The following is a 12,852-nucleotide window of genomic DNA, read 5'->3' as shown; positions in this document are numbered from 1 at the left end:
GCAAAAGCAGCAAAAGGGCAAAAAGGGCGCGCCACTTGTTATATTTTTGTACAAGATCTTCAAATTCTTTGCACAAGATATTTTCGTATGAGATCTTCATATTTTTGACATGAATCCTTGCACAATATATTTTTGCATGAGATCTTCATATTTTTGGCATGAATAAGCTCCAATTCTTATTTCTTTTGCTCCAAGACTCCATCTTTCAAATATTTATTATTCCTAAAATAAAATAACTTGCAATTGAAATAAAATAGTTCTATAAGGAAATAAAAACATATTAAGTTTAATTAAAATAAACTTAAATATTAAATAAAAGACACTAATTAATAACTTATTATTGACTCATCAACATGTTCTTGCTGGTGAAGCTACTTTAACAGCTAGTCCCACAATTTATAAAGAAGTACCCGATTGTATCGAATCTATTATCATTAATGAAATGCTGTAAGTATCTTTTCTTAAAAAAGGAGTGAGGTGTCATGTATCTGTTGATCGAGTCAAAATTGACTTTTTGTAGAAAAGGATAAACAAAGGGGTTGGAGTGCTATTTTTCTATAGGGTTAAATATGTTTTTGGTCCATATAAATATGTCAACTTTTTGTTTTAGTCCCTCTAAAATTTTCCTTCAACTTTTAGTCCTTATAAAATTTTCCATCTTCACTTTTGGTCCCTTTTTTAAAGTAAACTCATATATAGAATTCATATTTTTGAATAAAATATTGCAGAAAAATTCATAATATTATAAGAATCTCGCAAATATGAATTTAATATGAATTTTTATATATTTGACGGTTAAAAATTTATATTTAATTTGTGTTTTGTTAAAAAATTCTATTTTTTTTTTGGGAATTTATTTTACAATATTCTACACATTTCGTTAAAAAAAATACAAAAATTAACTTAAAAATAGGGAACAAAAGTAGTGATTGAAAATTTTACAGGGACTAAAAATTGAAGGAAAATTTTAGAGGAATTAAAACGAAAAGTTAATATATTTATAGGGATCAAAAACATATTTAACCCTTTTTTATAAATGTCAAAATCGCTATTTTCGAAAAGTCAGAAGACCAAAAGTGTTTGAAAACAAAAAAAATAAATGTGTGGATTATTCTCTAGAGAAATGTTTTTTATTTTGAAAAAACTAAAATAGAATTATATAACAATGCAGTCCTTAGAGCACAATTTGTGCCTTAGAAACTACAACAGGAATCAAGAGTTACGCCACATTGCACATGATAAAACAACTAACAATAGTAATTTTTTCTTACAAAAGAACAATTATCAATACAAAATTTCTATTTTAAACGTTTGGGTTAAATATGTTTTTGGTCCCTATAAGTATGTCAACTTTCGTTTTAGTCCCTCTAAATATTTTCTTCAACTTTTAGTCCTTTTTTTTTCATATACACTTTTGGTCCCTCTTTTAAAGTAATCTCATATGTAGAATTTATATTTTTGAATAAAATTTTGCACAAATTTTCATAATAATATAAGAATCTCTCCCAAAAATAATTAGAATTTTTAACAAACACATGAATTTAATATGAATTTTTATATTTTTTTAAGGTTAAAAATTCATATTTAATTTGTGTTTTGTTCAAAAATTCTAATTCTTTTTGGGAATTTTTTTTAGAATATTTAACACATTTCTGCACAATTTCATTAAAAAATACAAAAATTAAATTTAAAATAAGGACCAAAGGTAGTGATTGAAAATTTTATAACGACTGAAAGTTGAAGAAAAAATTTAAAGGGACTAAATAAAAAAATTGGTATATTTATATGGACAAAAAATATATTTAACCCTAAACTTTTTATCATATCAACTACTCCCTCCGTCCCTAATTATAAGATCCTTTTGCTAAAATCACGGGAATTAAGAAAGTGGATATTTGTATTAAAGTTGTTTGTAATCACTATTGTTTTTACAATTTTATCCTTAAGAGAGAGAGTTAGTTTATGTTTTCCATATGCTATTTATTGTTGATTGAAGAAAAATATGTATAATAAATAGGGGCATGTATGTAAAGAAATAATTAATGTAGTTGGAAATAACAAAGGAGTCTTATAAAAAGGGACAAAAAAAATTCTCAAAAGGGTCTTATAATTAGGGACGGAGGGAGTATAATTTATTTATGGGTTAATTAAGTAAATGATCCCTATAAATATTTAGAATTTTGTTTTTAGTCCCTACAAATTAAAATCACATTATTTTGTCTTTATAAAATTTCACATCAACATTTTTAGTCTTTATAAAAATTTTCCATCAACATTTTTAGTCCTGTAAAACATTTCCATTAACATTTTTTGTACCTAAAATACTTAAGGAAAATGTCACAAAGACTAAAAAGTGTGATCTTATTTCGTAAGGGATTAAAAACAAAACTGTGAATATTTATCGAGACTAAAAACTTAATTAACTCTTTATTTATAAAAAAAAAAAAAAATTGGAAGTAAGCGGATAAAGAAGGTGTGTGTGGATTATTAAAATTGAAACAAGAAAGTACGGACAATAGTGTAATTTAACTCTCCCTTTCTTTGTTTATGGGAGTGAGTCGCACTTTTCTTCTTTACTCATACACACACAGCACAACACAACCGAGCGAGAGATTGAAATTGAAGTAGAAGAATACAAAATTGGAGGAACAGAGACACTGAATTTGTGATCCCAGAGAGCGCAAGAGATAAGGGACGCAAGGGATTTTGAAGGTTGCTCGTTTGAGGTAACAATTCTTATTTATTTTATTTTTTTCAAATTGCAACTAAACTGTTCGATAAATGTTCTCAAAGATAATATGAGTTATAGATTTATGGGATGATGCTGTAAAACTACTCTTGTGTGTTGTAAATTCGTGTTAGTGTAATATGTAATGAATTATTCCACTTTCAAAACATATATTTGATTAATTAGTATAAGGATTTTTCTATGCTACTTAGGATTTTCTATTCCTTTATGCATTCTTTTTGCTTTTGTAATTCTGGTTCTTTCACGATATTACAACACTTTTGTTTTTAATTAATGTGCTATAGTTTGGTTTTACAAAATTTTAAGATTTTGTTTAATTTCTTTGCTAGGAATCATGGAAGTGGAGATGGAAAATTCAACAACGACTGAATCGTCTGTACCTGGTTCTGATGTTCAAGATCAAAACCCTCTAGTTTCGTCCCAGCCAACTCAACCACCGGTTATTACTCCTGTCTTGCCATCTCTGGCTCCAATTCCTACAGCTCCTTCCTCTCTTGTCCGACCTCTGGCACCGCTCCCAATGCGCCCACTGGTTATTAGGCCGCCGATACCGCAAAATGGCGAGGTTGGGTCTAGTGATTCTGATTCGGACGATGATGATGGTGCAGACACCAGAATTAATAAGGGTACTGGGGAGTATGAGATATCAGAAGAGAGTAGACTGGTGAGGGAGCGGCATGAGAAAGCCATGCAAGACCTTATGATGAGGAGGCGAGCTGCTGCTCTTGCTGTTCCCACCAATGACATGGCAGTCAGGGCCCGTCTTCGCCATCTTGGTGAGCCGATTACTCTCTTTGGTGAGAGGGAGATGGAGAGACGAGATAGGTTGCGGATGATTATGGCAAAGCTGGATGCTGATGGTCAGCTGGAAAAGCTAATGAAAGCTCTTGAGGATGAAGAGGCTGCAACTTCTGCTCCAAAAGATGAGGCCGAGGATGATCTAGAGTATCCTTTTTACACTGAAGGGTCAAAGTCTCTCCTTGATGCAAGGATTGATATTGCGAAATATTCTTTAGTAAAGGCCGCATTGCGGATTCAACGTGCCCAGAGAAGAAGAGAGGATCCGGATGAAGATGTGGATGCGGAGATAGATTGGACATTGAAGCAGGCAGCGAATTTGAATCTTGAATTCAGTGAAATCGGTGATGATCGACCACTTACTGGTTGCTCGTTCTCCCGGGATGGAAAAGGGCTTGCTACCTGGTATGTCTTTTTTTGCAAATTGTGCAGCTTAAGGTTTAATTTTCTATCTTACTTGCCTTGTCTAATCTTCTAATGGCTTTTTTTCTTTTCTAGTTCTTTCACTGGAGCTACCAAGTTGTGGAGCATGCCTAATGTTAAAAAAGTTTCTACCTTGAAGGGGCACACCCAGCGTGCTACTGATGTTGCTTATTCTCCTGTGCACAAAAATCATTTAGCAACTGCCTCTGCTGACCGGACAGCAAAGTATTGGAATGATCAAGGAGCTCTTTTGGGAACATTTAAGGGTCATCTTGAACGTCTTGCACGCATTGCCTTCCATCCATCAGGGAAGTACTTGGGCACTGCTAGCTATGACAAGACATGGAGGTTATGGGATGTTGAAACAGAAGAGGAGTTGCTTCTTCAAGAAGGCCATAGTAGAAGTGTATATGGTTTGGATTTCCATCATGATGGATCGTTAGCTGCGTCTTGTGGACTAGACGCTCTGGCTCGTGTATGGGACCTTCGAACTGGGAGAAGTGTTCTTGCACTAGAAGGTCATGTCAAATCGGTAAGATATCAAGGATTGCCCTCTTCTCTTTTATCCATCTTTCTATCTGTTTTTCCATCAATATTTGTAAGGCTGACCATTCTTGAATTTCATTTTTAGATTCTTGGCATCAGTTTTTCTCCCAATGGATATCATTTAGCCACCGGTGGTGAAGATAACACTTGTCGTATTTGGGACTTGAGGAAGAAGAAGTCCTTGTACACCATTCCCGCTCACTCTAATCTAATATCACAGGTCAAATTTGAGCCACAGGAGGGTTACTTTTTGGTAACTGCCTCATATGACATGACGGCCAAGGTATACCTTTCAATTTCTTTCTACCTAGAATAACCATTCTTGTAAAGAAGTCATTTAGTAGTTTATTTCGTTTGAGTATACTTATATTTATGTGTTAACTCCAGGTTTGGTCAGGCCGGGACTTTAAGCCTGTGAAGACACTATCAGGGCATGAAGCTAAAGTTACTTCTCTGGATGTTCTTGGAGGTAGGATTTCTATCTTATAAATGAATTATACATATGTGGCACTGATGTAGATACCTTTTTTGCTTCTTTATGTGTTATTCCATTATTATGCGATTGATGTGTGCATTTGACCTCACCCATGTTCTGCCTTCAATTGTAAATGATGAATTAGAAAAGTTAACTAGAGGATGTTTTGAAATGCTAATGAATATATATCGGAATAGTTTGTTGTAATTAACTGAACAAGCAAATGATGTGTGTCATTGAGTTTTTGTGGAGTACACAATGTGTGATTCTCAGGGCAAGCTTCCCTGGAAAATTCAGTGAAACAAAAAAAAAATGCAAGCTTTGTTTCACTGCATGTGTTTCCTTCTTGCCACAGACTGAGGGGGTAAGAATTCTCTCCATTTTCCAAAAGTAGTGGAAAGCTCCATTAGTGTTAGGTGTAAAGACACATTTCTTAATATAGTGAGATAGGCGTTTATGCATCCAAAACCATAATAACGGAGATCTCCCATTTATGAAAATGATCTCTACTCCAGATTATGCAGTTGTTGCCAAAGTGAAAGGAAATCCGGAGCAATGGTTTTTCATTCGTTTCTTTTCATATTGCCATGCTGAAAAATGAGGGTTTTATTTTCCTTTTACATACCCTTCTCATGTGGCGTTGGGACCCCGGATACTGTCTTTTGAGTTATTTACAGTATAGGTACCATAATGACAGCTTCGCGGACTGAGAATACTGTGATTTTAGAATGCTGAGAGTAGTTTCTGGGTCTGATTAGAGCATGGGCAGTCCGTTGTATCGCCGTGTCTGCGTGTTTTCTCGTTATGTCGTTATCTCTGGGCAAATTCCGGCTGGAATCTCCACTGGTTTCCGTTTGATGTGCACTGTTTTCGGCACTGTGCAGGTTCAGAGGCTGTTTTTCCTTAGGAGATGTTATTCTGGTGTGCCTGCTGTCCCTGTGTTTGGTTGTTTATCCCGTGACCACACTAGTTGCTTTTCTTTAGGTGGTTTTGGTTTTCTGATTTAGGCTTGGCCTTTGGGCTCTTTGAGTTGGGTGTATTAGTTTTTGGTTTCATTTTTTTTCTTTCTGTGGACCAGCCAGGTGGTTTTTGGTTGTATTTCTCTCGCCCTCCCTGTTACAACTTGTTCTGGGAAAAGAGAGAAAAAAAAAAAAAAAACTTCTCATGTGGCTTATAAGCTAGAAATTTGTTTAGAAATATGGAGTGCAAACCTTGAGTGTGTTTTCGAAACATTATCATCACAAAAGAAAAAAATAGAACATCTTATGTTCCAAGATCGAGCAATATATGTACTACGTGCCAGTTGTTGTGATTGGGAACTGTTTTCTTTGATGTCCTAGTTTATGTGCTTTAAAGGCATTTGTACTTTTTTCCAGTGGAATATATTCTTGTCACACAATATAAAAGCTTCAAACTATAATCATGTAACTTGTCCAATACTTAAGAGATTAGCATGGTTCGTATGTGTCCATGTTATTTTTGCCTCCCTTGTACTGATTTTGGCATGTATTATTACTTTTTGCCTCCCTTGTACTGATTTTGGCATGTATTTTTACTGTCTGCAGATGGTGGGTATATTGTTACCGTCTCCCATGATCGCACCATAAAGCTGTGGTCCAGCGGCACTACTAGTGAGCATGCTATGGATGTTGACTAAGGCTATTTGAATTATATACGATTTGTTAAAGGACCTTAGTGACAGGAATCAGATTCATCAGTTTTGTTAGAAACAAAAGCTTAGCTTGACTCTGTAGCTCGACTCATTTGAGACGTAGGCTGAGAATGGAAATATTGCCATATTCTTCCTCACTTGATGCAGCATGAGTAAATTGTCTTTTATTCTGTGTTTTTATGTGGCATACTATATAAATACATATTTCACGTCTTAATATTTGTTTGATTGGAACATTACCAGTGACATACTACACTAAACAGGCTTAGACAAACCTCAAAATAACAGTTCAGTATTAACTTGTCTTAAACTTCTATTATCTCAAATTTTATCATACTGCAATAACATCTGTAACATCCCAAAAACATTAATTAGACAATAGAACTGAAAACAACTAGTGAGTTTAATTAATTAGTTATCAAGTAATAACAATTAAGTATAAGGATTTTTTTTTCACCAAAATTAAGTATAAGGTTAAAAGAAGTTTGATTGGGCTAAGTCAGAAATGAAGATGATGTACTCCCTCCGGTCTCAAATGTAAGCAATTTTTCACTTTTTAGGTGCATTCAATAAATATTGTATGTGGTCTATATTGAATGAACCTAAAATGTGAAAAGTTGCTTGCATTTGAGACCGGATGGAGTAGAAGTTAACCCAAAAAAATGTGTAGCAAGTTTTGGGTGCAAACTCCACTTCAGGGGCATGATTGGTAATTATAAAAGATAAAAGGACATAGAAGGGAGAGAGGGTCGTTTAACTTCAAGGACATGTTTGTCTCCAATTTGACTAAAATGAGACGAAGTTTTTTTTATTTATTTTTTGTATCAAATTTAATTTTATTCTTGTTGAAAATTGTAATTTTTTTTAAGGAGAAAATTGTAGTATCGTTTTCCTTCCCTTGCAATCCTCCTTATTTTTACTACTGCCACATCTAAAATAAGATTGACAAAACAATCCAAATTTATTCATATCAATACTCAGGTTAGTTATTTTTTGTAGAAAATCCAAAAAATAACTCAGTATTCACTTTAGACAATTGCCACTGTGAAGGGCTTAAGTAACTTGATTTTCCAACGTACCTTCAAAAAAATGACCATCATGGTCATATGGGATCACAAGCCACATGCCCATTTACTTCAACCAATTCTGTTATCCCAAGTCTATTTTTTCATATGCTATTTTGAATCATAACACATGATTGGAGTACAATAAAGTAGATAATACTAAGGTGTTACAAGACTGATGATCATATAAAATAGAAGTTAACTAGTTGTGAAGGTATGACATATAAAATGTTGCTAGGTTTATGACATTTCCAAACGTGTGTATTTTTTGAAGTTGTGATGTATGCAGCATTCAAGTAACAAAAGAAATTCCTATATCCAATTACACTAAATAAGATTTTCTACAAAAATGATTATACAACAATGCAGTCTCTCAGGTGGTTCTCATTTTCCATGTCTTACTTTATCAGCTTAGTTTTTCATTTGTACCAACCAGCAAGGAAATACCTCAGCATGAAACAGAAACAGCATGCAATACCCTGTCCCAAAAACAAAACAAAACAAAAATACAAGTTCAACTTAGATATTAGTCGAATTACAAACCAAAAAGGTAAAAATAAACAAAAGAGCGGGGAATCATCACCTGGAAAATAAGAAGATATATACAAAGTGATTTCTCGGATTTCGGGCCTAATTTCCTTAGAAAGAAGTTGACGAGGGTTCCATCATTTGTTCCGGTCAGTAGTCCAGTTTGAGGGTCAAACCTGAATGATTAGATGACACATGAGATTTCAACCAAACAAGATGCATGAAATAATCACTAGGTTAAATCCATGTGAAGCATACCTCGGCAGACGATGACGTGGACATGGAATGTAGCCAGAAAGCTGAAGGAAAATGTATATCCTATGTTAGAAAACATGTTCAGAAGAGATTCAATTTATCCAAAATGGAGAGATTCTGTTAGTGTCAAACCTGAGGGAGTGACAAGAGAAAGTTCAAAACTTGAGGTAGGAAGAAAATCAAGAGAGTTTCACTGAAGCAAATAATGGAAAGAGAGATTATTAGAAAAGAAACAATAATAATCATTATAATACATTAAATCCCAGTGTACCAAATTTAAGATTTATAATAATGTTTCTTTCTCTTTGTCCAGATCCTAGTAGATGCCTTTCTAATTACGTCATCCGTTGACCGCATACATTGTAGAATTTGAAACAAAGCTCAGAAAGTCATATTATTCCAAACCATTCTTCTTTTTTATAAGTTAATCAATAAACATATTTATAAATATTTTAAGGAAGAAGGAAGAAATTGAGATATTTATACATTATAGACTTGGAAGGTTATTATTACAAGTTTATGGTTGAGATGAAAAATCAAATGGTCCATTTTCTAAACAGGTATCTTATCTAACATACAGAGAGAAAAACTACAGGTTTTCACATAAAATACTGCAAAATCACTTATCAGAAAGAAAGGGAAAAATTCACGTAAGACAAGAAATTAGAAAAATTAATTCCAAGTTTTAACTTGATTAGCACTGAAAACACACAAAAAAGGATAGCCAAATTAATATTTTTGTCAGATAAAGCAAGGATATACCTAAAGTGGCCTAAAATACCAACCACAGCCATTGTCATCCCTGCAAAGTATGTATACGTATCACCAACAAAAACTGAAGAAGGATACCTAGAATGAGAACAACAATAGACTGTCAGCAAAGTACTCTCAGTCATATTTGAAAATAAGGTTTCAAATAAAATGATAGAGATGCACTATTAAATACCAATTGTAAGAAAGTAAAGCCAAAGAGGTAGCTAGCAATGGCTGCACCAAGTATATGGAGAATGCATGTGCTAGCTTATATTCCGGATCTGTTGATGCTCCAATTTGCATAATATTGTGTATCAGAATCTGCAAGTCCATAGTATGAATCATTTTCTATGAATAAAATATTTCGTAGTTACTTTTACAAGCTTTTTGACTTACCGCATATGTAATAACCACTGTCTGTCCGACTTCAAGTCCGTTTAGTCCAGCATGTATATTGATGGAATTTGTGCAGAAAACAGCCAATAGTCCCATATATAGTTTATATATCCATCCTGCGTGATTAAAAAAAGTCAAGGTAGTGAGATTTTATAGTAATTAGTATCTCTTCAAGCGTCCTTTGTATAGAGGTATCTAAAGCTTACCAAGATCCAAAATCTCTATGCCAATGTGTGGTACAAGTGGTTTTGGTATAACTATGGTTGTGTGTCCAGCATATGCCATTAACAAAGGGAGTGCAGCAATTGATGGTAGCAGTAATTTTCTGTTCTTTACATCGACATAAAATAAAAAAAGAAATTATTCTAACATTAGTTGACATGAACAAATCCTGGAAGAAAATAATGAAAACTTGTATACTCACACTCTCCAAGGGACATCAAGGACATCATCGACAAATCCAAGCAATGTCATGAAACAGATGCATGCTAAAGCAGCATTGTACTCCACAAGCCACTGCAAAATCATAATTTCTGATATATTTAAATGCTCCAATATTCTATTGATATCATTCTCAAGACGTATGGTACGGATAATGATTTTAAATTGTGATTGATAACTAAAATTGCAAGCGCAATATACAGGATTTGAGGTCTCTGCAACCGTAATTTCGACTGCATTGGCTGAACTTTGTTGCAATATAAAAGTTTGCAGAATAATCACAACCGCAATTTAAAATCATAATCATCCTGACAAGTTTGATTACCATACTTTTAGTTTGTAACTTACAAAATATACTTACATTGGAATCTGCTGTGAAGTTGAAATACTGAAATACTATTGCAACAACCAAAAAGACAATACCAACAACTATACCCAATGACTCAGGCCTGCATTGGAAAATGTGGCACAATCAAAACTTTAGTACCAAAAATTTATTTAGTTGAATAGAATTTTATTTCTTGCTATGCATGCATGACATACATAAACCAAATTCACCCTAGCTAAAGTTTTGTTCTTTAATTGAACTTTTTAGCTTCAATTTCATAACTTTTACTGTACTAAGAAGATTAATAATACTTCTCCAACCATCTTCAACTTACTATTTTAATCAAAGGATATAACCTTTCTTCTAGCGACACTAATGGCCATGTTACAACTGTCCCAGAGGGTATTTAAACTCAGTACCTCGAGGTTAAAATGCTAAGCTCTTACCACTGAGTGAACCCCAGACTAATAATCAACATAAAAAACCAAAAGGATGTGATGAACAATTGGTAACAACATGTATATGATCAAAAGAGGAGCTTAAACCTCCACATGAAATTTACATATATCTCATTTTAGAACTGAAGGAGCAATTACACTTGTGTTTGGATTGACTTACTTAATCATATTATAAACACATTTGAGTCTGTTTGGAGGAGTTTATGGAAATAACTTATGACATGTCCATAAGTTGTTTCTAACTTATTTCATAAGCACTCCAGAATAGGTTATAAAAACAGCTTATAACTTATGCGAAACTAATATGACTTTATTTTATCTTTTAGGGTCATGCTAACTTGGCACATTTTAAGAAACCCAAAAGTAGAAACATTCTCGTGCATTCAATTAATCAAAAGTAAAAAAAATAATTAAGTTCAATGCATTGATTACAACACAATATTTCTTCTACTTTTGACTCGTTAACTTGTGTATCTTTTACTATAGAAATAGCTTATATGTTTATCCAAACAGGGTCTAAACAAATAATTAGATGCACACTCAATTAGAAAAGAGAAAATATGTATAAATATGACTGAATAAGCTATATCCCACCAAAATGCTGAATTCTCTGTCAATTCAATACATTGAAAACAACAACGATAAACATGATTATTAAATAAAATCAAAATCTAAGACAAACCCACATGATTAATGAACAGAATTAACATAAAAAAAAAAAAAAAAAAAATTGTAGAAAGACTCACACTTTAACATTCCCTTGAGGAGTACCCTTCTTATTAATATCAAAACCAAAAAGACTCCGTTTAAGAACATATCTAGAAGCAACAGGGATCATTCTAACAGTAACAAAGAATCCAACAAGACTCAATCCAGCATTGATGATAATGGATCTTCGAAGATGAGAATCAATGGTGAAATGGAAGAAGATGAGGTAGAAATAAGGGATGGAAAAGAGAGATAGCTTGAAAAGAAAACCCCATTTTGGAGGCGCAATTGGTGGGTCAGTGATTTGTTGTTGAGGTTTTTGATCTGGAGAAGAAGGTTGTGTTGTTGGAGAGATGAGTCTCTTTCGTGTTCCCATTGTTGTGTTCTGTGTAACCTTAACCGTAGTTGTAATTATTCAGACAGATCTACAAAAAAAATTCAAAAATGGTTCAGAGCATTTATATGAATATGAATTTTTTATTTTTCTTTGTAATTCGTCATGGAACTAATGGGATGTTGCCAATTCATCAAGCCCGTCCTACGTGCCATTTTCGCTTTTCTTTATAATATACTTTCTTCGGTCACATTTATAAAAAAAAAAAAAAAAAAAAATTAAATTTATTAAATACATAATGTATTTGATCTTTATAAAAACCAAATATATTTGATACTGAATAAGGCCCCGTTTGGATAAACAGCTTATATAGATGCTTATAACATTAGTGCTTATAACATTAGAGCTTATATCATAAGCTCTTATACTTAATAAGTTATTTATGTTTGGATATGTACACTAAAAAGTAATTACATAAATTGAAGTATTTGGATGTGACATTACATAAGCAATTATCGAAATTTTAAATATTTTTAACTTAACAAAAAAATCCAAGAATTGAACCACAATTATCAAGATTTTTTTTGATAAAATTAATCAAGGCGTAAAAAAACAATATTATAACATATTAAATATAATTATATATATATATATATATATATATATATATATATATATATATATATATATAGTATAATCAATTTGTCCTTAAAAAAATATCAATATTCATATATGACAAAATTAACATTAGAGGTGTAAATAAACATATCAAATATATTGATATTAGTGTGCAGTTTGTTACCCAAAAAAGACAAGTTAAATTTGTTTTTTTATTCAGTTTCATTTTGTTACGTAACAAAAAAAAATAATAAAAATCTTCTTAAAAAAAAAAATCTTAGTTACGTTTGTTACTTTAGTAAGATA

At 32.6% G+C, this 12,852-nt stretch overlaps 2 protein-coding genes across 2 annotated transcripts; one reads left to right on the top strand and one right to left on the bottom strand.

Moving 5' to 3' along the window:
* The first annotated feature begins 2,544 nt into the window (after nucleotides 1-2,544).
* LOC25479578 (U4/U6 small nuclear ribonucleoprotein PRP4-like protein) lies at nucleotides 2,545-6,902 on the top strand. Its single transcript, XM_039835121.1, has 6 exons — nucleotides 2,545-2,726; nucleotides 3,079-3,952; nucleotides 4,046-4,502; nucleotides 4,602-4,799; nucleotides 4,904-4,985; nucleotides 6,557-6,902. The coding sequence occupies exons 2-6, from the start codon at nucleotides 3,084-3,086 to the stop codon at nucleotides 6,646-6,648; spliced, it is 1,698 nt and encodes a 565-aa protein (XP_039691055.1). The 5' UTR covers nucleotides 2,545-2,726; nucleotides 3,079-3,083; the 3' UTR covers nucleotides 6,649-6,902.
* Nucleotides 6,903-7,865: 963 nt separating this feature from the next.
* Nucleotides 7,866-12,042, bottom strand: LOC25479576 (UDP-N-acetylglucosamine--dolichyl-phosphate N-acetylglucosaminephosphotransferase). The gene is made up of 11 exons (XM_013587998.3): nucleotides 11,633-12,042; nucleotides 10,462-10,549; nucleotides 10,084-10,175; nucleotides 9,866-9,984; nucleotides 9,660-9,775; nucleotides 9,457-9,584; nucleotides 9,273-9,359; nucleotides 8,643-8,703; nucleotides 8,514-8,554; nucleotides 8,311-8,431; nucleotides 7,866-8,206 (listed from the first exon to the last, which is right to left on the bottom strand). Exons 1-11 carry the CDS (start codon nucleotides 11,968-11,970, stop codon nucleotides 8,147-8,149), a joined length of 1,251 nt encoding a protein of 416 aa, XP_013443452.2. The 5' UTR covers nucleotides 11,971-12,042; the 3' UTR covers nucleotides 7,866-8,146.
* Between the last annotated feature and the right edge of the window lie 810 nt (nucleotides 12,043-12,852).

The sequence above is a fragment of the Medicago truncatula genome, chromosome 1, assembly GCF_003473485.1.
Source record: "Medicago truncatula cultivar Jemalong A17 chromosome 1, MtrunA17r5.0-ANR, whole genome shotgun sequence".
NCBI lineage: Eukaryota > Viridiplantae > Streptophyta > Magnoliopsida > Fabales > Fabaceae > Medicago > Medicago truncatula.
This window is presented reverse-complemented; position numbering and strand designations above follow the sequence as displayed.